Source organism: Astatotilapia calliptera, chromosome 18 (assembly GCF_964374335.1).
Source record: "Astatotilapia calliptera chromosome 18, fAstCal68.1, whole genome shotgun sequence".
NCBI classification, from domain to species: Eukaryota; Metazoa; Chordata; class Actinopteri; order Cichliformes; family Cichlidae; genus Astatotilapia; species Astatotilapia calliptera.
In genome coordinates, this window is record NC_137439.1 from 29,721,162 (window position 1) to 29,744,973 (window position 23,812).

A 23,812-nucleotide genomic window follows, 5' to 3' on the forward strand; every position below is an offset into this window, starting at 1 on the left:
GTGAAGCAGTAAAAGCGCTGCATAAGTCTGATTCTCAGCCTGACAGACTGTAAAAGCATCCGTCACTGTTAACTAATTATCACAGCAGTCGAGATGAAAAGGAGCTTCCATCCTAATTCCCCAGAATGACAAAATTAACGGTAGTACCTGATTAGCCTGAGACTGACTTTAACCAAAAAAGGCAGATTTTCCCCACAATGATCCAGTTAATTCCAGTTTGTATTAAAAACTTGCATGAACCTGAATAAATCAGTGGTCACCACAGTGTTGTACAGTCCAAGGTCAAGGGCTTCTATGGCTTCCTGAAAATGTGACCATGTGGACCAATATAATGATAATTAGTCAAAATCAATGAATTCAAACACAAAAAGGTACAAAAACCCCACAAACATCTTTTAGATTCAGTCTATTTTTTTGGCCTAAAATCAAAGGCCAACGATAAATATCAATGCTACCATAGGACAAAAAAAGATTTATGTCAATCCCAATGGCTAAAACCCCCAGGTTGAAAGGTGCTGACCAGTGACATTAAAAGCTTCAGGCTTTTTCACCCTTGCCATGACCCCAACATTCCTGAATAGGGTGTTTTTGGAAGAAGATGGTAACTCTAGCAGGGCTAACTTGAGCAGGGCTAACTGACCCACCTATACACACATTTTGCTCCCTACCCTTTATTAAAAATGGTCAAGAGTGCATTTTCACATTTGAGCCCCTTTCATCTATCCATCAATACTATTTATAACAACTTTAAGGATGATAATAAAAGATCACTTGAACTGACAGTATGTCTACGACATGGCATGACGTCGACAAGTTTTCACAAAGCAGGAGGGAAAAAAACCTGACCACTTTTAGAGATAGAATTAGATAATAAGATAATAACTACAACAAAATGATCTGTGTTTAAGCTACCTTATGGTCCGGCCCCCTAGGTCAAAGCCTGCTTCCACCTTTCCTTTTGCCTCAAGCCCAAACCCTGTCATTTTAGGCATCTCTGGCATGTGAAACACATTCTAGAAAAAGTCTTCCGAGAGTTTCTTATTTCAGCGGTTTGGCTTCTGTGAGCAAAACTTTGGGTTTTATGACACACAAATCATTGCAAATACATCTTGTAATGTTTGAGCCTTGTGCATATTAAGTAAGGTACATAAGAAAGAAATATTATTTTCCCCCTTTTTCAACAAATTTTCAAAAGAAATTCCAAAATTGCCATATAATTTGTACCACAGGAGTTTGCATGGAGGGACAAAGTATTTAGCTGTAGAATCAGGGGCGAACAAGCTAGTGTTGCCCCAGAGACAGATGACCCTAGTGGCGTCAGGAAAGGAATCCGGTGTAAAAATCTGTGCTAAATCAAATATATGGAGGCTTTTCCTGTGGCAGCCCTATGGGAAATGGAAGGTTAGGTAAGGAAGCAGGACGTGGAGCAACAGTTTTCTGACCGTCGCCGTTTTAATGTTATTTTTTGTTGTAACATAAAGGGAATATAAACGGAGCTCCCACCAGAGGCATTTGTTTTGTACCTTTCGATTTGTATGGAAAATAAATGTTTTGCCCCTTTTTTCCTTCGCCTCGTTTTTTGCTACCGGAAGGCATCCAAGCGACTTAACAAGAGCACGAGTCAGAAACTTTACGTTCTGCAGAAGCGGCAAAGGAGGACCGAAGGTTGCCGCTATACAAACTTTGAAACTCTGTGGCACTAAACACTAAGGAGAAGCTATTACACTAAATTTTACATTCATGAGTCAAATTGAAGTCAAAGCACAAACTTGTAGTAAATTAATGTGGTGCATTTTCCATTGTTATACCTCTCGGACCTGTCTTCCCCATGTGATGTTTTGTGTAATGTATGTATGGCCGGAGGGTAAGATGGTGCCGACATTGCGTGCAATAGGTCGGCAGCCTTATAAAATTTCCCCTTGTCGGACTAATAAAGGTATATCATATCAAATCAAATCAAATCAAATTTAAAAAAAAAAAGCATTTCATTTTTAAGCAAAGAAACAAACAAAAAATGAATCTATTGTGTGAATTTATATATCTCAGCATGAAAACTGGACTTGCACGTTAAAACAGCTGAGCAATAACAATTCCCCACAGTTCTCTATCCCTCCCATCAGTTACACAGCTCTCCTTTTAGCAAGCCAATCACTTACTATCCATCATTAATTCTTCTATTCTTCTGTTGAACCATGCATGTATCATCAGTTTGCTGTGTGTGATGCAGTACGAGGCTGTGCTTCTGCAAAGCAGCTGTGAGCCCGGAAGCCCAACTTAGTGAAGTCAGAATGAGACCGAAGGTTAGAGCCACCACAGGGAGATGGACAAGGGGCACACGCACACTCACTCACACACATACATTTTTTTTAAATTTGTTTCAGCCTCTCTCGTTTCTCGCTTCCACATGTGTCTGTTCCCTTACTCGCTAAGCCTTGGTGCGGTGATTGAACACGGCTACTTTGCACTTACGCTCCATAAACTGCAACACCTGCCCCCAGATGGGCAGAGTTTCTCTTTCTGTGTGTGTGTGTGTTCATGTGTGGGCCCCTGCTGGCTTCCTACGCTAGATGTAATGTACTGAACTGTATTAGCAGCAACCATAACATTATATGTGACATCCAAAGATGTTTCACAGTTGATTCCATTCCAATATGGTTCTTAATTCCTGATAATGTTTATTTTTCCAATACTGTGGCCAAAAAAAAAAAAAAAAAAAAAATCCGTTTGTGATGTTTAAGCTAAAAGGGTTGTTTTAGAACATCAACTGGCACTAAAACCGTGACCGCCTGCAGGGCAGACAGGCTAAATATGTCGACGTACGCCCGTGAAGGCAGACATAAACAGAAAAGGTCGGTGTTGGAGTGCAGCAGCGCTGGATGAATGCCTCCACAGTGGAAGAACTTTTCTGCACAACAGCGCTTCTTGTCAAAGCACTGTGTGAAAATCTGCAAAGCAACAATCTGGGTCAGCTGTTGAAGCTATAAATGCACTCTGAGTTATGAAAATCTGAAACAAAAAAAGTTAAGAGACTCAAAAGCCTCAAAAAAAAGTTGCCTTTGAGTAATGTGATTACATGCAACTTTGCTATACAAGTCTAATGTAAAATGGTAAATTTGACAGAATTTATCAGATGAAATTTACTTGATTAGCACGCATATATATAATTGATTGCTAAAGTAACGACAGGCTGAATCACTTTCTCAAAACAATATGAAGTCAAAGCTATGACAGAGCACTCAGAGCCATTTTCGGGATATGGAAATAGTTTCTGATCTATCTCATCTCTTCTTTCACTAGGATGTGTGTCAAGACCAATCACAAGCACTCACTTAGCAATTACCAGATCCATCTGAACTTCTTATTATTGCAATTATTAGTCAAGCGTGCCTTGAAATCACACAAGACCTCAGCGGTAGATCGTACTTGCCGTGTTGGGACAATAGTCTATGAGGAAGGACGTGACCCGTGTAATGACAGCGGAAATGAAGGAGCACAGTTTTGATCGAAGCTGGGCAGCCACGCTACTTTTGAGACAGGATATTGGATGATTTTAGAAAATGGAGAAGTATTTGAAGACTGTGATAACGATAAGGAAAATGGCAAGGGCTGTGCCAGAACAGAACTCTTTTTTTTTTTCCTACATGCAGACTGTCTGGAAGTGAGGAAATCCAACGACACTGGTTTCAGTCACGAGTTTGACTAAAAGGCACCTGGACAAAAAAAAAGAAAAAAAGAAAAAAGGAAAGCCAAATAAAACTAGAAAGTGCATTTTCTGAAGAAACTGCAGTGTGAATGCTTGAATCTGAATGTATGCATTGAAATGAAATAATTACTGAATTTAAGTTAAAAATTTTGAATGAGATAAAAAAAAAAAAAACCCGAATTTAACCTGAAAACAAAAGTGCTGAACTGCTAAAAGCTGAAGGTTACACAGAAGAAGAAGTTGGAAAAAAGCTGAAAATGTTTTAATTGTAAATTAGAAAAACCTAAGAAATGAGAAAAGAACATTTAGAGTCAGAAAACATCTGAAAGAATATTAAAAGGTCATATTCTTTGAATCACTGAATGACTAAAATGTGATCCCTCCACTTGGACCCACACAGTTTAAAAAGTTTACATCTCTGAGCTTTGAAAGACAAGATGTTGGAAAAAGAACAACGATGGCGACGTTTTGAGGGTAAAATGATGGCTTTAACACTGTGGACACAGCAGCAGTTGAAAGAGAAGTGTTTAAGATTAATTTTGGCAGAGTGGCAGAGAGAGCTCGTTAAGCAGGCAGGTGTGAGCCTGGTTGCTATAGTGACCGCACCCAATGGCTCCATACACACGGACACAGACATGCACCTCACTTTTGCTGCTTAAAATGAACAGAAAAGTCAGGCCGAAACAAATCGTTCCCAAATGAAAAGTAAAAGTCGTATTGACAAAATTCTTTCACCGTGAGCGACAGCAATGTCTAGTCTACCTAATTCTCAGTTTTCATGCCTGTGGAGCTTATTATATGGACGTGGTGACAGTGGAAAGACACCATGCTCTTCTGATTTTCAAACGAACCTTCTGAGCCATTTTAACATTAGAGTCTATGGAAGAGTTGGAGGGAGGAGGCTGTGCATTGGTGACATTTATGAAAGAACCATAACACCTAGTACAATAGTAAACACATTGGATGAAAGAGGACAGCCATGGCTACGTTTTGAGGGTAAAATCATACCTGTAGAGCAAACGCTGCGGACACAGCAGCAGTTTTAAAAAAGATTTTAAGATTAATTTTTTTGCTCCTCTCACTCTAGCAGTTGAGCTGCCTCACTCTAGCCCCAACATTCCGTCCCATACACACCCATTATAAACTCTGAAACGGGTGAAAAAACATCATGAAACTTAAACTGGAACTGAAGAAAAAGTATAATAGATATTGAAAAGATAAATGCAAGTTGAATAGTTGAATGTCTTGTCTTCGTTTTAAAGTTTGAATGGTGGCTCTATGTCAATGTATGTGGAAGTAGTAAGAGTTTAAAAATGAGTAAGTTGAATGAGGATTTGAAGGGTCTCCCCATTGAAATACATTATAAATTTTTGTTGAATAAAGTTGAATAAAATTAAAAATATAAATGTTAAAAATATGAAAAATGGAAGCAGTGTTGTCCAAAAGAATAGGAATCTAACGGTGTTGGAATGGTTTTTCTAAGTTGAACGGTTTTGAAGGAGTAGGATTACAAAAAACGTACGGAATACAGAATAAAATATAATAATAATAATAAAGATTAGAATAACAATACTGTGAATGCTTTTCAAGCATTCACACTAATTAATGGTGCCGTTGGATGAATGTTAGGTTTGAAATCAAATATTCAAATAAATGTAACTTTAAATTAAAAGGAGTATTATTTTTTTTCCTTTTTAAAACAAAAGCTATAACCTTTAAGTTAACTAAAATACTTTGCCAGCCTATTGTTCCACTTTACTGTTTGTACACATGTAAGAGCAGCTCAGTTCTTCTCATACCGATGCTCTTAAAGGCCACTGAGTAGGGGATTGCAGTTGGTTAAACCATTTACTGTTATGTATGATCTCACTGGTGTCATGCCCACGGTGCATCACTCTTTTCTCTCCTGTGTCAGAAATGCCCTGTTCTGTCTTTACCACATAATTAGTGTTAGAGTGGGTGGATGTCACATCACATGATTCATTCATCGAGTCACTGCCCTTCAACATGACTGACAACAGGTCAGAATAACAAACTATAGCAAAGATGAATATAATCTCTGGGATGCACTACTTACTCTTCTCCTCTCAGATTGGACAGAGGTGAGAGGACGGTTGGATTACATAGTTACCTACGAGTACCTGTTGAGATTACCTAGTTAACATGCAAACTTCAGTAAATATGTCTGTAACACAATCCACAGATGCCTTTGCCAAATTTAGCAGATGTTATTTGTTTCATATTCTGATCGTGTCACACTGTGTGTGTGTGTGTGTGTGTGTGTGTGTGTGTGTGTGTGTGTGTGTGTGTGTGTGTGTGTGTCTGTCTGTCTGTCTCATGAACTTTATCAGCTCAGCCAGCACTTGAATCTTTCCACAGTAAGCAGCTCAGACAGTACCGGCACAGAGATTTCCCTCAAACCTCCTGATTATATCCTTCACCTCTAGGGGAAAAAAAAGCAATGACTAGTAGAAAACTGACACATAATTTATATTAAAAAGCCAACTACTCTCTCTCTCTCTCACACACACACACACACACACACACACACACACACACACACACACACACACACACACACACACACACAGCTCAAGAAATTAAAAAATGACTTAATCACGCATCAGAACTTCGTGAATAAAAATTTCAAATTGAAAATCTTTACTGACATACAAAAGGAGACAGTGTTGAAAACAAATCATCAACCCTTTGAGGGCCGAATTCAAAATCACACCCAAAATGAAAGCAAAACCTGCTCATGGTTCAAACCTTCCTTCAATTTTTTGAGCACTATATAATTAACACTTATAGCATGACAAGCATTTACAAGCTGGTAACACAACCTCAGGTTGTACATATTGCATATATTTTAATAAGCCTCAGGCTATAATAATGATTTAAAAAGTTACATACATGCATAATCTTCACAGGAACTACAAATACCCCACAATTTATGGTGAAATGCGGGAATGTTAGCGCTCCAACACCTGCCTTCCCAAATACAGGGTTCAGGTGAGGGAATGGTCACCAAGTCAGTGTGCGAAATAGCTTGTAACATGTGTAGCACCATCTCTGAATGGGTTTTAATGAACATTTTGGTGGATATATCCACAATGACATGGTCATTGTGCGAGCACTGAGCTATCGCTGCCGTTTTGCACATGCAGACAGCTCAAGAAAGCACCACAACTTTGGTGGTGGAGGCTGCCTTTGCAAAAAAAAAAAAAAAAAACGATCTCCTGAACACTGTTAATAAACTACCATTAACAGGCTTTTGTTCGTCTTTTAAAATGTAATCGTCCATTTCAGACGTTACCTTATACAAGATAAAATACTGAACATCACATTCAAACAGGTTTTTTTCATTCGTAGGCTTGTTAATTGCTGATTAAAAAAAGAATGAAAAAACCCCAAACACATTTGCTCCAATGAACAGATACCATACTTGTATTTTATTCATTTTTGGGGGGCTTCTATGAGGTCACGGTTGTTGTTTTTTTGTTTCATTTTTTTTTCAGTCAACACTCAAACCACGTCTCCTCAGCTTTTATTGCAGACAAAAAGCAGCATCTGCAAACTTTATTCAAAAAGAAAAAAAAAATATGACAGTGAGTCTGCCATCAAAACTGAATGAATAAATATAATTCTCTTCAAATGTGAGCAGGCAGATCTGCAAACATGCACAAATTAGAACTCTAAGAGTTCAGTTCGCACTCCACGGGTAATGATGCCAGCATTTAACTTCGACGGGCAATGGAGTGAAATCTGCATTTATATGCACAGGCAACCCTACTTTGGAAGTCCTGAAAGATCCAGTAAGTCCTGTCAGTCAAAGCTTTGGGAGAAATGTGGCGCTTGTGCTACCAAACCTAAACTGTCCAGAATCAGCGGATTAGCATGTGGACTGCTGTCAGTTGTGAATGCCACTTCAGGGAATTGTTCACAGTAAGAACAAGCAAACACACACATCCACCCAAGTAGCCTCCACCTGCATACACATACACACTGTGACGGTCCAGATTTCTTCAGAATTCTGATCCAAAACCTTACACTCCAGGATTTTTCCTTTTTCGTGGATGTGTACGTGAGTAATTTAAGTACCTGTTTGAATGAGAACACATATAACTTGAAACATTTGTGTGCATATGCCCGCAGGTGTGAGTCTGTATGTGTTTTTTTCAGCGTGTGTATTTGCCTGCACAGCTACAGCAGGCTGAGTCAGCCTTGACAGCAGCAATCGGAAACAGGAGACAAGGACTTGGCGAACAACACAAGCCAGCAGCAAGGTCAAACGCTCACACACATGCACACACAAAAAAAAAAAACAAACCCAAAACAAAACACACACATCTTTTTTTTCCCCGTCTTTTTGTCTCTACCTGCTGTAAGAAATAACTGTATATCTTATCTTAAGCAGATCCGAGGATTTAATTGTTTCAAAGTGTTTCAAAGTCAGCCGAGAGTTAATAAAAGGAAGCGGAGCAAAGGATGTATGTGCCAAAGTGTGCAATTAAAGGCGCTTTCGAAGGAGGAAAGGGGGGCTGCTGGGGGCTGGGGGGTATAAATATCGTCCCTTTCTGGACGCTACTGCTTTTCCACTCTGTCACTCTCTTTCACACACACGGCGGACCAGCCCACTTCCTTACCAACCCCATCTCTCACAGCGCTAGCCCGGACTTCCCACTGCAATTACTTATAAAACTTTTCAGGGCTGCCACACGTGGTCGGGTTTTTAAAGAGCTGCGTCCCCCTCCTCACGTGGTGCGGGGGGTATTGAGTCGTCACAGACCCCCTGAATGATCACCGAAAAATAAGGCGGCGCAGACAATAGCTCGTCTTGATGAATTCAATTCTTTCAGGACCCTGTACCGTTGTCCAGGCAGCTCCGGGCAAAACAATCGTTGCTTTGATAGTCCAAGAAACACACACTCACTCGGTTGCTCTTAGAAACTCCCTCTAACTACTTCCGAATTAGGATCTAAAGATAATATACATCTGACCTGAACCTGTGATTTCTTTTTTTTTGGGGGGGGGATTCAGCTTTTGTATTCCTAGCGGTCTCCTTCCGCTTAAGCGTCAGGTGCACCTGATAGAGAAGAAACATCCGCGTGCCCGCTTCTGTTACAAAATTTTTAAAACAGAAGAAAAAAAAGAAGAAATTAAAAAAAAAAAAAAAACCCAGAAAAAAACAACGATAACTTGAACTGACCTGGTCCGCAGTGGAAGCAGCAATGGTGTTCGACTCGGACATGATTTGATGCTGTGACCCAGTGGTGCTTCTCTGCTGGCCACTGTGGGCTCCTTCATTCACACCTTGGCTTTCAGTTCCGCAGCGAAAAGGGGGGGGGGGGGGGAAACACAGTATACCCTCCCTTTTGCCCTGGCTTGATTAATGCCTGAATTACTTTCACCTCATTTCATCTGATGGAGCTCCGCTTCCTCTCCGCCTCTCTTGCTCATTCGGCATGGTAGCCCACTCTCTCTCCCTTCTCCCTCCCCCCCCACCTTCCCACTGTGAGTCCAGCTCTGCCTCCCCTCCATCCACCCCGCTCTCCCTTCCTCCCTCGTTTTGCGCTCTTACTTTAATTCACCCCTCCCTTTCTTTCTCCTCTAACTCTTTTACTTTCTCTCACTCCCCGCCTCCTCCTTTTTCTGTCGTACTTCACCATTTCAGGAATATGCCCCCTCCCACCTTCTCCTCCGCCATCCACTGCCCCCCCCATCTCCCACCATCACCTCCCCAGAAAAAAAAAAAAAAAAAAAAAAAAAAAAAAAAAACACGCACAGGAGAGATCCACAGTCTTTTCCCTCTACCTCCACAATGAATGGCTCGTTGTCACTCCAGCACCTAGGCTGAATACAGAGCAAGTAAGTGGGAGAGAGGAGGACCCATGGTGGTGGTGATGGTGGAAAGGACAGGGGGGTGTCGAACTTCTAGTTTAGCTGGCCGGAGTAAAGTTGGAAAGGGGGGGGGACCCGTGGAGGTCCCATTGGCTTTGGCCAAGCACTCCCTCTCTCTTTCTCCGAACAGATTAAAGCCAGGAAACAAAAAAAGGAAAAAAAAAAAAAAAAAAAAAGTGAGGAGCCCACAAGTGAAGAGCCCACACGGCTTCCACCGGACCCCCACCCCCCCACCCTGCCAACCCTTTCTCTCTGTCTCCCTTATTTCTTCCGTTTGTTTTCAGAGGCAGCTGCTGCAACTCTGCAGACCACCAACAACTTCCCTTTCAGCAGTACTTGACTCTTCCAAATCCTCGTCCGTCTCTACACCCTGACACTGCCAATGCCCACCCAGCCTCCAGCCCCCCCAAACCCACCAGGTCACACCGAGAGGCTGGCCAAGCCAAAGCCCTCCTCCTCCTCTTCTTCCGCAACATGTTCACAGAGTAACACCCTTTCAATTTTAAGCGCTTCCCTCCTAAGCCTCTGTTTTGATGCGCGCATTGTTGCACCATATGGCTAATGGCTACCCACAACAAAAAGAGAAAGCAGAAATGGGGGGGGATAAAAGTGCATCCAAAATGGGGGCGTGATTGAGAGGTCGAAGAAAACATCACTCATGCGGGAGAATAAGACGGTGTCTTTAAATAAGTCACTCAGCATCAGTTCAACCTCCGGATGTGGTTTAACATCAAAATGTGAAGTTATGTCAACAGCTGACAGGTAACTGGCCCCCAGCCTAATGGGTGTTTGATAGCCGTGGACAATAGTAGACCAACACCACTTGAGTGGAAGCCCTCAAGTTATATTTAACACATGACAAGCACTGCAGACAGGATGCTAGTCATTCATCTATCAGTTCACAGCATTTGAATCTCCCCTGGAATAAAAAGAACGAAGGCGATAAAAGAGTCATTAGCATAAACCTGCCCTACTCAGTGTGCTGAGAGGAAGTATTAGCAATAGTAGCAGTAGAAATTGACTCTGTAGTTTTCACATTTTTCATTGTTATTTTATAACTGACTTTATTTAGAGAATATGGTGGAATGCTATGTTCTCAGCTTGTGCTAGCATACTTGTTTAGCAACTTAAATCGGTAAATTCTAACGATGTAGCGCACAGAGACCGATACCTGGTAATATGTGACAGTAAAAGGCAAAGAAAATTCTAGGACTTCACTCAGACTTCTTGAATCAATTCTACTACACAATAAATCTTTGCTACACTCTCATAAATTCTATTAAAATGCTCTGAAATGTTTGAAATTAGCTAGCTTGCTAGCATCTAGCCGTGGTTGTTATTTTCATGTTTCAGCCCAGAGGTTGCTCCTAGTTTGCTATTTACGGCACTTTTTAGCACCTTGCAGAGCAACTTGCTACTTTTGTAACCACTTCCATGGCTAATGAGTGTGCATAGATTCACAGTAGCTACCCCAACACTAGATAGAAATTTATAAAACGCATTAAGTCTTTGTACAGGTCAGACTTAAAGTTGTAAGAGACATATTAGATAACATCACTATCTGTGATTATTCACAGGGCGAAGACAGCACCAGCTCAGGAAGCCTGCTCAGTGCAATCTCTACATTCTCGAAATGCAATTATTTCTCATGTTAATGAATACAAAGGCTCCGGCTTTCTTTGCAGCAGCTATCCAGACGAGCTGGGAAACATATAATTAAAGCACAATACAGCCTGTCAGTGCGACCCACTCCTTTGCTGCTGGGGTGGTCCGACCACTGGGGAAAAATCTGATATATAATCACAGTTCTGCATCTGAGGCACCTACAGTGGGACTGCTCTACAGTGTGGTATCAGTTTGGCTTTGTGCAACATGTAGAATGCACTTCTAGTTGTAAGAGTCACATTTGCATAGATAATGCCTCACTGCTTTTATGCAAAGAGGTTTTTTTATGACGGCAAATACTAGTGGAGCAGGCAATGGCGGCTGGTTTTTCCAAGGCAAAAGTTTCAGTGTGTGCATGTGCATGTGTCTGCGTATTTTGGTGTTTGAGCCAGTGCTTTGTGTCAATGTATGTCAGAGACCATTTTTGTGAAAGCAAATTTTTTGAAATTGTGAAATATGAGATTACTGGAGTGAATCTTAGTATCTTTTATGGGGCTATTTAAGGGATATAACAACCTATTGTAACAATATGGATGTGTGCATGTGCATATGAGCGTACTGGGTATTCAAGCACGCATTTGAGGCCAAAACTACGGCCAATCATTAGTTCCTCCACAGGGATCCAGCCACTTCTTACTAGCTTTGCCTCCAGAGAGTCTGTTGGCCTCAGATTAAGTCAAAGAAAATGAAAAGCTTCACAAGTGCACCCACCCACACGCATACTGACACTTAACTACACATAAATCATGCAGGCAGTAAGTGTCGGGGTAATCAGTGAAAGAAAACCCAGTATGAATCTGGTGGGTCAAACAGATCTCAAAACAATTGTTTGTTGTGGCTGTAGCTGCAGTTTGTGGAGGGGAGGGGGTCCTTGTTTCATTAACTAATTGCCCCATTATGTTAGGTCATTTAACTCTAATTGGAGAAGCACAGATGCTGCATCTGAAAATAATGCCAACTTGTTAAACTGCACATTTAATTTCTCTGTTTGCTTGCTTCGATTGCAACAAGTCCAAAGAGAGGATATCTTTCTTTGCGCAAACAGATATCTCAGTGCAGATCATAGAGAATAAACCCTGTAATGCCAGCAGAGGGAGAAGAAGCAAAAACATCATACTTTAACTCCAGATGGAAGCAGTTGCCAAAAAAACTAAATGAAAATAGCTCCCCTGCCTGAGACCTAGTAGATTAATTCATTCAAACTTAAGAGAAGTCTGGCTGGAAACCACTGGCATGGATTCTAGTAGCTTTCAAATATAAGCAAGGAAACATCAACGGCCAAAAGCCGAAAGTCAAATAATGAAGGGGGCAGGCAGCAGAACACTGATAAGGTCAGAATGGATCTCCTTTTTTCCTCAAGGCTGTCTATTTAGCTTCCAAACACATGCCAGCTTCTATTACAGGTAAGTCTAATGCTTTAACACAGACACTGATCCTGGACTCTGCCATTAAATGTTTAAAGCAAACAATGGAAATAGAGGAATTACTTTAAAGCTCCAGCTCAGCCAAACATGGCTTCACACCGAATCTCAATTAAACAATATGCAGTAATTTGAAGATTAATGTACCCTGGGTCTTACGTTTCTTTAGGAGGCTTACTAAGCAGACTTTGTAAAGCAGGTACTAAAATGTGCTTGCTGTGTTATTTTAAGCACATCCAACTCTAATAAGAAAGCAGGTTGACTTTGGGCCACACAAAGAGAAGTGGGGGAACATTTTACAAATGAATCATTAATTTAATGCATTATTTGATTCATTTTAGGTTAAAAGAAAGAAGAATGTGGGCTTGAGATGGCATGCGTGTGTGGTGTGTGACTTATCAGCATTGGTTGTTTACACATTGTTCTTAATAGTTGGCAGCTGGCAATGACATAAGACAGTACTGTAGAATATACTATAAGAGGATGCTATAGAAGATGTAAAGTATTGTACATGTACAAACTGTTGCACATGGATTTGGGTTTATGACCATGCCCTCAAGCATTCAGCTGTTTTTATCTGTCCACATGTTATAATCATATGGTAAAAAGTATTAATGTTTTTATCTTAAGGTCTGCCCATTGGCAGAATCTGCTACCCTTCATCTACCAGCTCACTGATTTGCTCATACTATTTCCCACTATTAAGGTTTGCTCAAAATATCCATATAGCAAGACATATGTTAATGTTTTGAAAGAAATATCAGTTAGCTATTAAATGGATCCCATTTTCAGTTAGACTTAATAGAAGATTAGTAATAGAAGATATTTTATGTCCTGCAGCTGTAGCATCCAACCGGGTTGGGAGATGAAAGCTTATAAGTTGGAACAGCAGGAGAACTTTGGTTTACATTGGCCACTTGTTAAACTAATCACATATCAGGAAAAAACTACTTAGCTAGTACAATGCCTCTGGTATTACACACCCTACAGTGGGGCAAAAAAGTATTTAGTCAGCCACCGATTGTGCAAGTTCCCCCACTTAAAATGATGACAGAGGTCAGTAATTTGTACCAGAGGTACACTTCAACTGTGAGAGACAGAATGTGAAAAAAAATCCATGAATTCACATGGTAGGATTTGTAAAGAATTTATTCGTAAATTAGGGTGGAAAATAAGTATTTGGTCACCTCAAACAAGGAAAATCTCTGGCTCTCACAGACCTGTAACGTCTTCTGTGAGAAGCTTTTCTGTCCCCCACTCGTTACCTGTATGAATGGCACCTGTTTGAACTCATCTGTATAAAAGACACCTGTCCACAGCCTCAAACAGTCAGACTCCAAACTCCGCCATAGCCAAGACCAAAGAGCTTTCGAAGGACACCAGGAAAAGTATTGTAGACCTGCACCAGACTGGGAAGAGTGAATCTACAATAGGCAAGCAGCTTGGTGTGAAAAAAATCAACTGTGGGAGCAATCATCAGAAAATGGAAGACATACAAGACCACTGATAATCTCCCTCGATCTGGGGCTCCACGCAAGATCTCATCCCGTGGGGTCAAAATGATCATGAGAACGGTGAGCAAAGATCCCAGAACCACACGGGGGGACCTGGTGAATGACCTGCAGAGAGCTGGGACCAAAGTAACAAAGGTCACCATCAGTAACACACTACAACGGCAGGGAATCAAATCCCGCAGTGCCAGACGTGTTCCGCTGCTGAAGCCAGTGCATGTCCAGGCCCGTCTGAAGTTTGCCAGAGAGCACATGGATGATACAGCAGAGGATTGGGAGAATGTCATGTGGTCAGATGAAACCAAAGTAGAACTTTTTGGTATAAACTCAACTCGTCGTGTTTGGAGGAAGAAGAATACTGAGTTGCATCCCAAGAACACCATACCTACTGTGAAGCATGGGGGTGGAAACATCATGCTATGGGGCTGTTTTTCTGCCAAGGGGACAGGACGACTGATCCGTGTTAAGGACAGAATGAATGGGGCCATGTATCGTGAGATTTTGAGCCAAAACCTCCTTCCATCAGTGAGAACTTTGAAGATGAAACGAGGCTGGGTCTTCCAACATGACAATGATCCAAAACAAACCGCCCGGGCAACAAAGGAGTGGCTCCATAAGAAGCATTTGAAAGTCCTGGAGTGGCCTGGCCAGTCTCCAGACCTCAACCCCATAGAAAATCTGTGGCGGGAGTTGAAAGTCCGTGTTGCTCGGCGACAGCCCCAAAACATCACTGCTCTCGAGAAGATCTGCATGGAGGAATGGGCCAAAATACCAGCTACTGTGTGTGCAAACCTGGTAAAGACCTATAGTAAACGTTTGACCTCTGTTATTGCCAACAAAGGTTATGTTACAAAGTATTGAGTTGTATTTTTGTTATTGACCAAATACTTATTTTCCACCCTGATTTACGAATAAATTCTTTACAAATCCTACCATGTGGATTCATGGATTTTTTTTTTCCACATTCTGTCTCTCACAGTTGAAGTGTACCTCTGGTGCAAATTACTGACCTCTGTCATCATTTTAGGTGGGGGAACTTGCACAATCGGTGGCTGACTAAATACTTTTTTGCCCCACTGTATACTCAGGATTATGTTCAAATAGCCAGTTCCACTTAATCACAATCAGGCTTGATGCTCCTGTCAAACCTTTCCTTCTCTTGTAGCTGTGAAACTCTAAGCACTGATGGGCGTTATTTGGGGATTGCACCCACATGCTATTTTGCCCTGTTCTGTCATGGTCCTGGGTCTTTTGACCCAGCGTTTTAAGTTTGAGTTTATTTTGTTCATTAGGTTATCTAAGTTCATTTGGTTATTAGACTCCTTGTGTTTTCTTCCCCTGTATTTAAGCTTCCCCTCACCCTTCGTGTTTCATGCTGCGTGTCTTATGTTATCAAGTTTGTATTATCATGCCTAAGTGTTTCTAGTTCTTATTATTTCCCCCTCCGTTTCCAACCATGTTAAATCTCCCCTGCTCTTCATGCGTTTCATGTCTGTGTCTTACGTTGTCAAGTTCTGGTTGTCGTGTCTAAGTCTGCATGTTTCCCGTTTTATTTTGAAAAGGGGTCTTGTGTTCTGTGCTCATGCGGTTAGTTTTACTCTTGCCTGTGCATCATTATGTTTATCCTAGTCAGCTGTTTCCTCATGTGTCTCCACTTCCCCTAATCACCTCCTGTGTATTTAAGTCCTCTGTTTTCAGTGTGTGATTGTCAGGTCGTCTGTTGTCCATGCCATGCTTCCAAGTTTCTTGTCTAGGTTTTTCTTATTGTTTGTTTAGATTCCCCAGTTTAGGTTTGTGTTAATTTTGCTTCAGTTTGCCTTGCCCTTTGTTTGTACCTTTTCTACCAGCCATATTAAACGGCTCACCTTTTGTTAACATTCAAGTTTTGTTCCCTGTTCCTTGGAGTCTGCATTTTGGGTCCTTTTTTCAATTCATACAGTCTGCCCTCACCAGACTGTGACATGTTCAGTAAGTCTGGCCATATGTTTAATCCTAATATTAATCAATAACACCAATTCATAGCTTGAAAAGTTCACCTAATTTTTATGTAACATTATTTCTTATGGAAAATCTTTTTTATTTTTTTTTATTTCAGAAGATCAAATTTGACAAAGACCATTTAGTGTAGTCTAACAGTTATGGTTACTGTGGTAATGTTGTGTATGTTAAACTTTGACTTTTGTAATGACAGAGTTCTGATAATCTCCCAAGTATAAAGGAGAAAGTTGCTTTGACAGTGGAGGGCACGTGATGGAGGAAAGTGAGAAAAATGCACCACTTGGACATGAAAACACTAGTGTGAAGACAGAAATAATCGCTTTCCATTTGATTTTGCTTTCCATTTCATCTCGGCAGTCATGCTCGTCTCTCCTTTTTGAAAGCCCTCTTATCTGCACTGACAAATAAACTCAAATATCACTGCATAATCAGACAGATAACTCATGCCTTTCTTTTGTTGGTTGAAAAAAAAAAAAGCTTTGTAATCCTAAAGGCCAGTCAACACAATTGATATTCAGCTAAAAGTTACTAAACTGCACAGTCACACAAAATGTTCTTTCACTCAGGTGAGTTGACACGAGTTTCCTCTAAAGGCGATGCCGATAGGTGTAATGGCACTGTCACTATATCTATGCAGGCGGCTGCTTTTTCCTTGACCTCCATCCAGTGCTAACAGGATGGATAAGTGTCTGTCTTGCATACAATATTTATATTTATAATGCAATCAAGAAATGTCTTCTGTTATTTTAAAAATATCTCCACAATTTCTGATATCAAGTTATTTTTTTTCTAAAAATTTCCTGGTTCAACTACATCGTCAACTCAAACAAACGCACAACTTGTGCAACGTATCTACTTTGAACTGAGTTGACTCAACCAAAACTGTGGTACACAACAAAAGGGATGAAAAGAACAAGAAAAAAAGAGCAAACTCCAAATGCAAGGTCAAGCAAACACAGTTGGTGATCAGTGGCTGAACTCATACAGTGGTGCAATCTTAATACTAAACTAGTGAGTTTGAGAACAAACACACACAACAGTGCACCCTGATGAAGGCAAACATTCAATAAATAAAGCACTATTCTAACCATATTGGACATTGTAGCTATATAGCTCGTGTAATTTATATCTGCACATGGAACTCATACCTAGCGCAGTACTGTAGGTACACTCAGGACCCTGTTTGTTAATCCCAACATCCCTCCATCCTCTCTGTAATGAATATATAATATATAGAGAGCATAATGCCACTTGCACTTACTTGCGATGACAATAAACATCACTTTGACTTTGAACAGTCATCATCTGTCAGCTGGAGCATACTAGCCCAGCCTGACACTGTGCCATTTTTATATTAAAACGTGCATTCGAGTAAGTTTTAATCTGCAGCCACAAAGTGTAGCTTCACTATTTGCACTGTATTGGTCAGCTACTGTGCCTACTAAAGCCAGTGCTAGGGAGTCTACCAGACAGACCAGAGCACGCTTTGGAAGGATCTCTCCAGTCCATGTAGTCTAAGTATAGGTCTATTTTTGACTTGCACTGCTTTGAGCAGCACAGAGGAGATGAGAAGAGCAGGAAGTTACACAAAGAAACAGCACAGACCATCAAGTGAATTTTTAAGAAAAAAAAAAAAAAAAAAGGGCTCTGTGCTGACTCAAAGATCCACTTCCGAAGCCTTCGCTGTGTCCTTTGAAGCCACTTGAACGAGGAAACAAAACCACACTGGAGACTTTTGGTCGCAAACCCACATCCAGTGTACCCTGGAGCTAAGTACTGTTTGCAATCCTAATATATAGGTAATCTTTCCATTATATCCATTAACCTCCTAGGACTTGGCGTCCACATATGTGGACATCACATTTTGGGTTATTTAGACCAAAATACTCAATTTTGCTCTACATGGGCCTGATATCCAGTTTCGAAGGCATTATACTGCTACTGTTCTATCAAAATTTTAAAAGAATATCCTCATATGTGGTTCTTATTTTTCTTAAAAAGCAAAAATAAGGTTAAAAAAATAAAAATCTGGTAATTCTTTGTTTTTACATTCACCGGACCCCAATATGCCCAAATATCAAAGAGAAATTAAAAATGCATGCCGTGGAAGAGCTCGGGTCTTAGGAGGTTAATAAACAAAAAAAACCTCAGTGTAACTATGTGCTTCTGGCAATTTGGGCTTTAGCTAACTGAATAAATACCTTTTTCACTGCCTGACAGCATGTCTCCTTGCCCTTTAGCATTCACAGATCAACATGCATTCGCACTGAACCGCTAATCTCACAGGGAGCCAACATCATGTCAAGACTTATTACATCCTCCACAATCTATATATCTGTCCCTTACAGCAATTAGGTTAATATCTCTTCACCTCTCATTAGCTCAGCACGCCTGTGATGGGACGTCTGACTGTGATAGAGACCTCCAGCTGAAGCATCGATAAGCCCAGACTTTCTCTTGCCTCCTGAGCGGATCATGTGACAAGTATCTGACACAGCGTTTAGGCCCGAGCGGTTGTGAGAGAAGACAGGATGACATAAGTGCACGGAAGAGCAGTGGGGAGAGAACTTCACAGGGTTGAGGTTCACAATAGGACAAGCGCTGCAGGAGCCGCAGAGCAGGGATAAAAGGAGGAAAACACAAAAAGATCAGTTTTGCAACAGCACTTTGGCTTTGTCTGGCGCCACAAAAGACAAAATGTGTTGAAGCGCAGTCGGAGGGAAAATCAACCTTTTTTTATTCAGTCCAAAACAGCTAGCTCTTTAATTGGGGGGGGGGGGGGGGGGGGGCAAAAACATCAGCTGTGGAGAAAAAGAAAAAAAACAAAAGTCAAGCGGGGAGATAAAGAAAACATAGAAGGGAGATGGGAAATGGAATAGGGTATTAGTGAGTGATGTTTGTCCAGCCGTCCAGCTGACCTGAACACAAACTGGCCTAGCCAGCACCTGAGAACCCAGGAGAGAAACACAAATGAAGGAAAGGAAGAGAGAGTTAAAAAAAAAGAAAAAGAAAGAGGGAACAGAGAGACATTTCCAACGGTTGGTTTAACCTGAAGTTTCCATGATAAATTCTCCACCCATCCCCCTGACCCCTCATCTCTCTGCTTTGGCTGGGAGGGCCCCAGCTGTTCGGTCTGTATAAATAGCGTGAGGCTTTAGCTCGGACCCCGGGGGAGCGCGGGGCTCATTGGAGAGAAGGCACGGGAACAAATCGGGCCGGAAAAAGCACACAACATACACATTTTGACAAACATATGGGACCATTGCTGGGGATGAAAGTGCGAAACATGTGAGTGAAGTTGGCCTCACGTGGCAAAAGTCACTGTCGCGCTTAAAATGTGGCGAGAGAGGAAGAGCGGCAAACGGCCAGGAAGAGACGTGACATCTTCACTCGCTAAAAAAACGTCTTCGAAGACAGCCACTCGAACAAAAAAGGCAAACATGTTTCTTTATGGCAAAAGCGTATGCACACTGTACACCAACTACATATTCTACTCTGAGTCTATAAGCAACACAAATCTTTCAGAAATGACTTGAAGATTAGAGCATTAGAGATTAAAGCCACCTTGACTACCCTTCTATGAGCACCTGTGGTTTGAGGGACAACAATAGCCCTCCTGTTATTCATTATGCTTTAAAATAAGCTTTGGCCTTGTTGTAATGTATTGTTCATTTGCTTTTTGTTCCGTTTCACTGCTCTATTTAATACTGCAAAATATTAGAGAGAGAACCCTATTGATTTGACAGTCCCCTATGAGCAAGCGCTTAACGACAACGGGAACGAAGAACCCCCTTTTAACAGGAAGAAACCTCCAGCACAAGCAAGCAGGTTCAGACAGGATTCATCTGCTGTTTGATAACATGTAGTAGTGGAAGATGAACATATTTGGAGGAATGAGAGGGAAGTGCAGGAGAAGAGAATGTTCCTTCAGAGCCTATTGCAGTATAACTTCGAGATGATTTAGGGTCAAGTGATCAAGCTTCAACTAAAAAGCCTTACCAAAAAGGACTGATTAAGCCTAATCTTAAGGCAAAGATGGTGTCTGACTCCTAAAGCTAAACTGGGAGCTGTTCATTCAGGACTTTGTATGCAAGGAGAAGGATTTTAAAGTCAATTCTTGATTTAACGGGGAGCCAATAAGAGAGGCAAGTATGGGAGAAAAAGGACCTGTCTCTCTCCCGCTCTCTAGTCCTCATTAGTACTCTCTGTGCAGCATTTTGTATCCATTTAAGACTTTTCAGGGAGCCATTAGGACAACCTGATACAGATACTAAGCAAGAAGCACTCCGAGAGCGCAATCTTCTCGGAGTGCTTCAGCATTTACTTTTAAGGGAACAGTATTGTATTTTGTGCAGTAAAAAACAAACAAACAAAAAAACGGATAACAGCAGCATGACAGATGATAATTACACAACATTATGTATGAACAGATAATGAATAATAGGTATTGATTTGTAAATAACTGCATATGAGTAAATTGAGCATTTATTTATTATTTATTTATTATTATACTACAGGATATCAGACTGACTAGACTCTTTCTCTTAACAATACTTTCTTTATTGATGTAACAGATTTTAGGGTCAGATGTGACATGATATTTGGATTCAAACTATAACGGGATATTCAGAATACCTCCTATACATTATCATTTCGTTAATGTTGCCAATCCAAACAAAAGGCATTAGAATTTTAAACATAGTTTTTAAGGTAAAAGACATTTTATGAAGGTTTGACCTTATTTGACCTTGAAGAGGTCAGAGGGCTGAAGTGACGGGATATTTAGCGTCCCCATATATCATTCGCTGTATCAATATATGTTGTCAATAGAAACAAAAGAAGAAAGAAACATAGTTTTAAAAAGCTCTACATGGCATTATTATCACTTTGACCTTCAAATCATTCTGTTGACCTTCAGGTAGCGGTCAGAGGTCAAAAGGGACATTTTATATCTTTGCTCTGATATGTTAAAATATGTGATATTTTAAATCTTTATACGGTACTTTCTATATGTTGACAATACAAACCAGCCATCCACCATCCATCCCACTGGTGACATCATGGCTAACACAGATGGCAGTGATGGAATGCACCCAATGATACTATAGATTCCATCCCATGAAAAGGGGTAAAGAGAGGGGGAAACAAAGAAATGAAGAAAAGTGCAGAGGGGTGGAACCACGCATTAGAGGGCCATGCAGAAAAGACCCCCCTTGGGGGGTCAGGTTGGGTTCAAGCGCAACAAATTACCTAAATATGGTTGTGAAAAGGCCTTAGAAAAAAAGGTTTTGATGGAAACTGCAGAAAGTGATAATAACGCTCAAAGAAAAAGGGGGGAAATTTAGGGGCTCTGCTGTGCAGACACAATGTCACAAACCTGTCCATAATTTCACTGACTACAGAGGATAAAAATGGAAAAAAGTGTTAAGTCCCTGCTTTTTAACTTGCTCGTCCCTTTTGTGCAGTGGGAGGGAGTGGGATCTATTGAAGGAGCAGAAAGAAAAAGTGGAAGAAGTGGAGAGGAAGAAAATCAGAATACGAAATTTTCAGCCTGAGTGGTTTTTTCCAAACGAAATCTAAAAAGCTCTGAAACACAATGGAGTCCCCTTTTCCCCCCTCTCTGCTATGTGTGTGTGAACATACATAGGAGGTTGGTTGGTGGTGGGTTACCTTTTCAAGAGTGCCCAGCAGTGGACGTGTTTGGCATTTGCGGCCCTTGTTGCTCAATTGTATGTTCGCCACAGCAGCTGAATCTGGGCGCCGCCTGTGACCCGTGCGGATGCTTGTATTTATTTTTTTCCCTCCCAGTCCTCATTCAGCCGATCAGTTGGAGGGTGGAGTGAAATCAAAAACAGAAATTATGTCTGACTTCTCCTCCACCCCGACCTGCCTTCAGAGATCAGTCTCTCTTAGTTCACATCTGTTTGTTGGCCCTTCGCCCCAAAGGCAGTCAACATGGTTGCTGAGCACTGCTGTTAACTAAACCGGCTGACTGGCAACTCAATATGTTTCTTACATAAGTGGAGAAAAAGAAGGAGAGAGGCTGTTTCACCTGTAATAAGTGTATGAGGAGTATGCGGCGCACATGGTCAACATTGTACTCACAAAAGGCAGCTCCATGGGGCGGAAACTACAAGAAAAAACAACATTTAGCAACATTCACAGGCTCAGGCACATGAAGCAGGGCTATTAACAAAGTGATGTGCCAGGAAAAAAAAGAAACACTTCTTTAAAAGGCTCAGCACATCCCTGCTAACTCCCAAATATATCCTCTGGGCTTGCATTTATTACTTTCAGACCAAAAGTCACAGCCTGGTCGGCCTTTACTCCACACACAGAGGAGAGCCATAAAGACTGGATGTGTGAGTTTTGTTCTGCGTGTGTCAGTATGTACAAATACCCAGATTGTTTGTGGGTGTGCATCTGTATTTATCCAGGTGGTGGTAAAGAGTTTCATATCTGAGCGCTTGCTCACATATCTAAAATATGTTTATGTGGTATTCTAAACTGTGTCAGTGCCTCGTGTGTGCGTGGAGGCATGCGTGTGTGTGTGTTTGTGTGTATCCTGACCTCAGGGAGGTTATGGCTGTGGGTCCCACTATTTCTTTCCATTTAGTTTCCACTTCACAGCCTATAGCACACATTAGCCTCACAACCCCTGGGAAATGGCGCGCGCACAAACATAGTGAGAAACAGACTCTCTCACACACACACACACACACACACACACACACACACACACACACACACACACACACACACACACACCCCACTCGGGGGGCACAGAGAAAAACACATTCCTGTATAATAAAGTGACATAACTTTTGTTGCATGACTGATTAAATGAGTAACTGTACATGCCAAATGTATGTATGCGTATATAACTGTATAGGCCAACTTTTTACATTACTGGCAGTATAAATCTGTGTAAAGAATGCAGTGGATCAGGAAATAACTTGTTCCAAGGACCTTCTGTGCTACTGTCCACATCCCACACTAATAGGAATTACAGTCTATAAAATGTTGCAAATTAGCAGCATTCAAACACATTAGTTACATATACAAAGAAATATGTCTTGTATGATTCGGGGTAGCATTGCATCTAATTTCATGCAGTTTTTCATTGCCTTATTTTTCTGTTTTTTAAGTTTTGTCAGAAGGTAAAACCCTTTGTTTGAACCTGTGCATGTGCATCCTTAAATGCACAAACGTGGGAGGCATTGTTGTAACCTGGAAATCACTCCTTTATGTTCTGTAGTTTTTGGTTACTTCGTAACTTGAACTAAACATGGATGAAAAATAGCATTTAAAAAAAAGAAATCTCTTGACAATTGCATTGAGAGCACATTGTAGCTTCAAGAATCTGCTGCAACAAACAATTTGACATTAAGGACTTAACATCATCTTATCACAGAGTGCCAGAAAGTTTCAGTTTTGAGGGAAACACAAATTCTTATCATGTAAGACTGTCAGGATTTGAGAAACTGAACTTAGAATCACTGATAATCCCTCCCAAGTCCAAATGTCTCAGCAATTATGGACGAAAAGTAACAAGCAAACTCTTAAAGGCTTGCCAACATTAAACTCTGATCAGGAGCCAGTCCTCGCTGACC

At 41.1% G+C, this 23,812-nt stretch overlaps 1 protein-coding gene across 2 annotated transcripts in view; it reads right to left on the reverse strand.

Annotated features, from left to right (window-relative positions):
- Positions 1–23,812, reverse strand: part of slc6a9 (solute carrier family 6 member 9) — a 78,870-nt gene that overhangs the window by 35,340 nt on the left and 19,718 nt on the right. Inside the window, exon 1 of one of the 2 annotated variants that reach the window (XM_026148784.2) lies at positions 8,913–9,068. The exons of the other annotated variant lie outside the window; for it this stretch is intronic. Within the exon in view, the coding sequence (XP_026004569.1) occupies positions 8,913–8,954 (42 nt within the window). The 5' untranslated portion in view covers positions 8,955–9,068. Of the gene's footprint in view, positions 1–8,912; positions 9,069–23,812 lie in introns of those variants that run through there. 2 annotated transcript variants of the gene reach the window in all.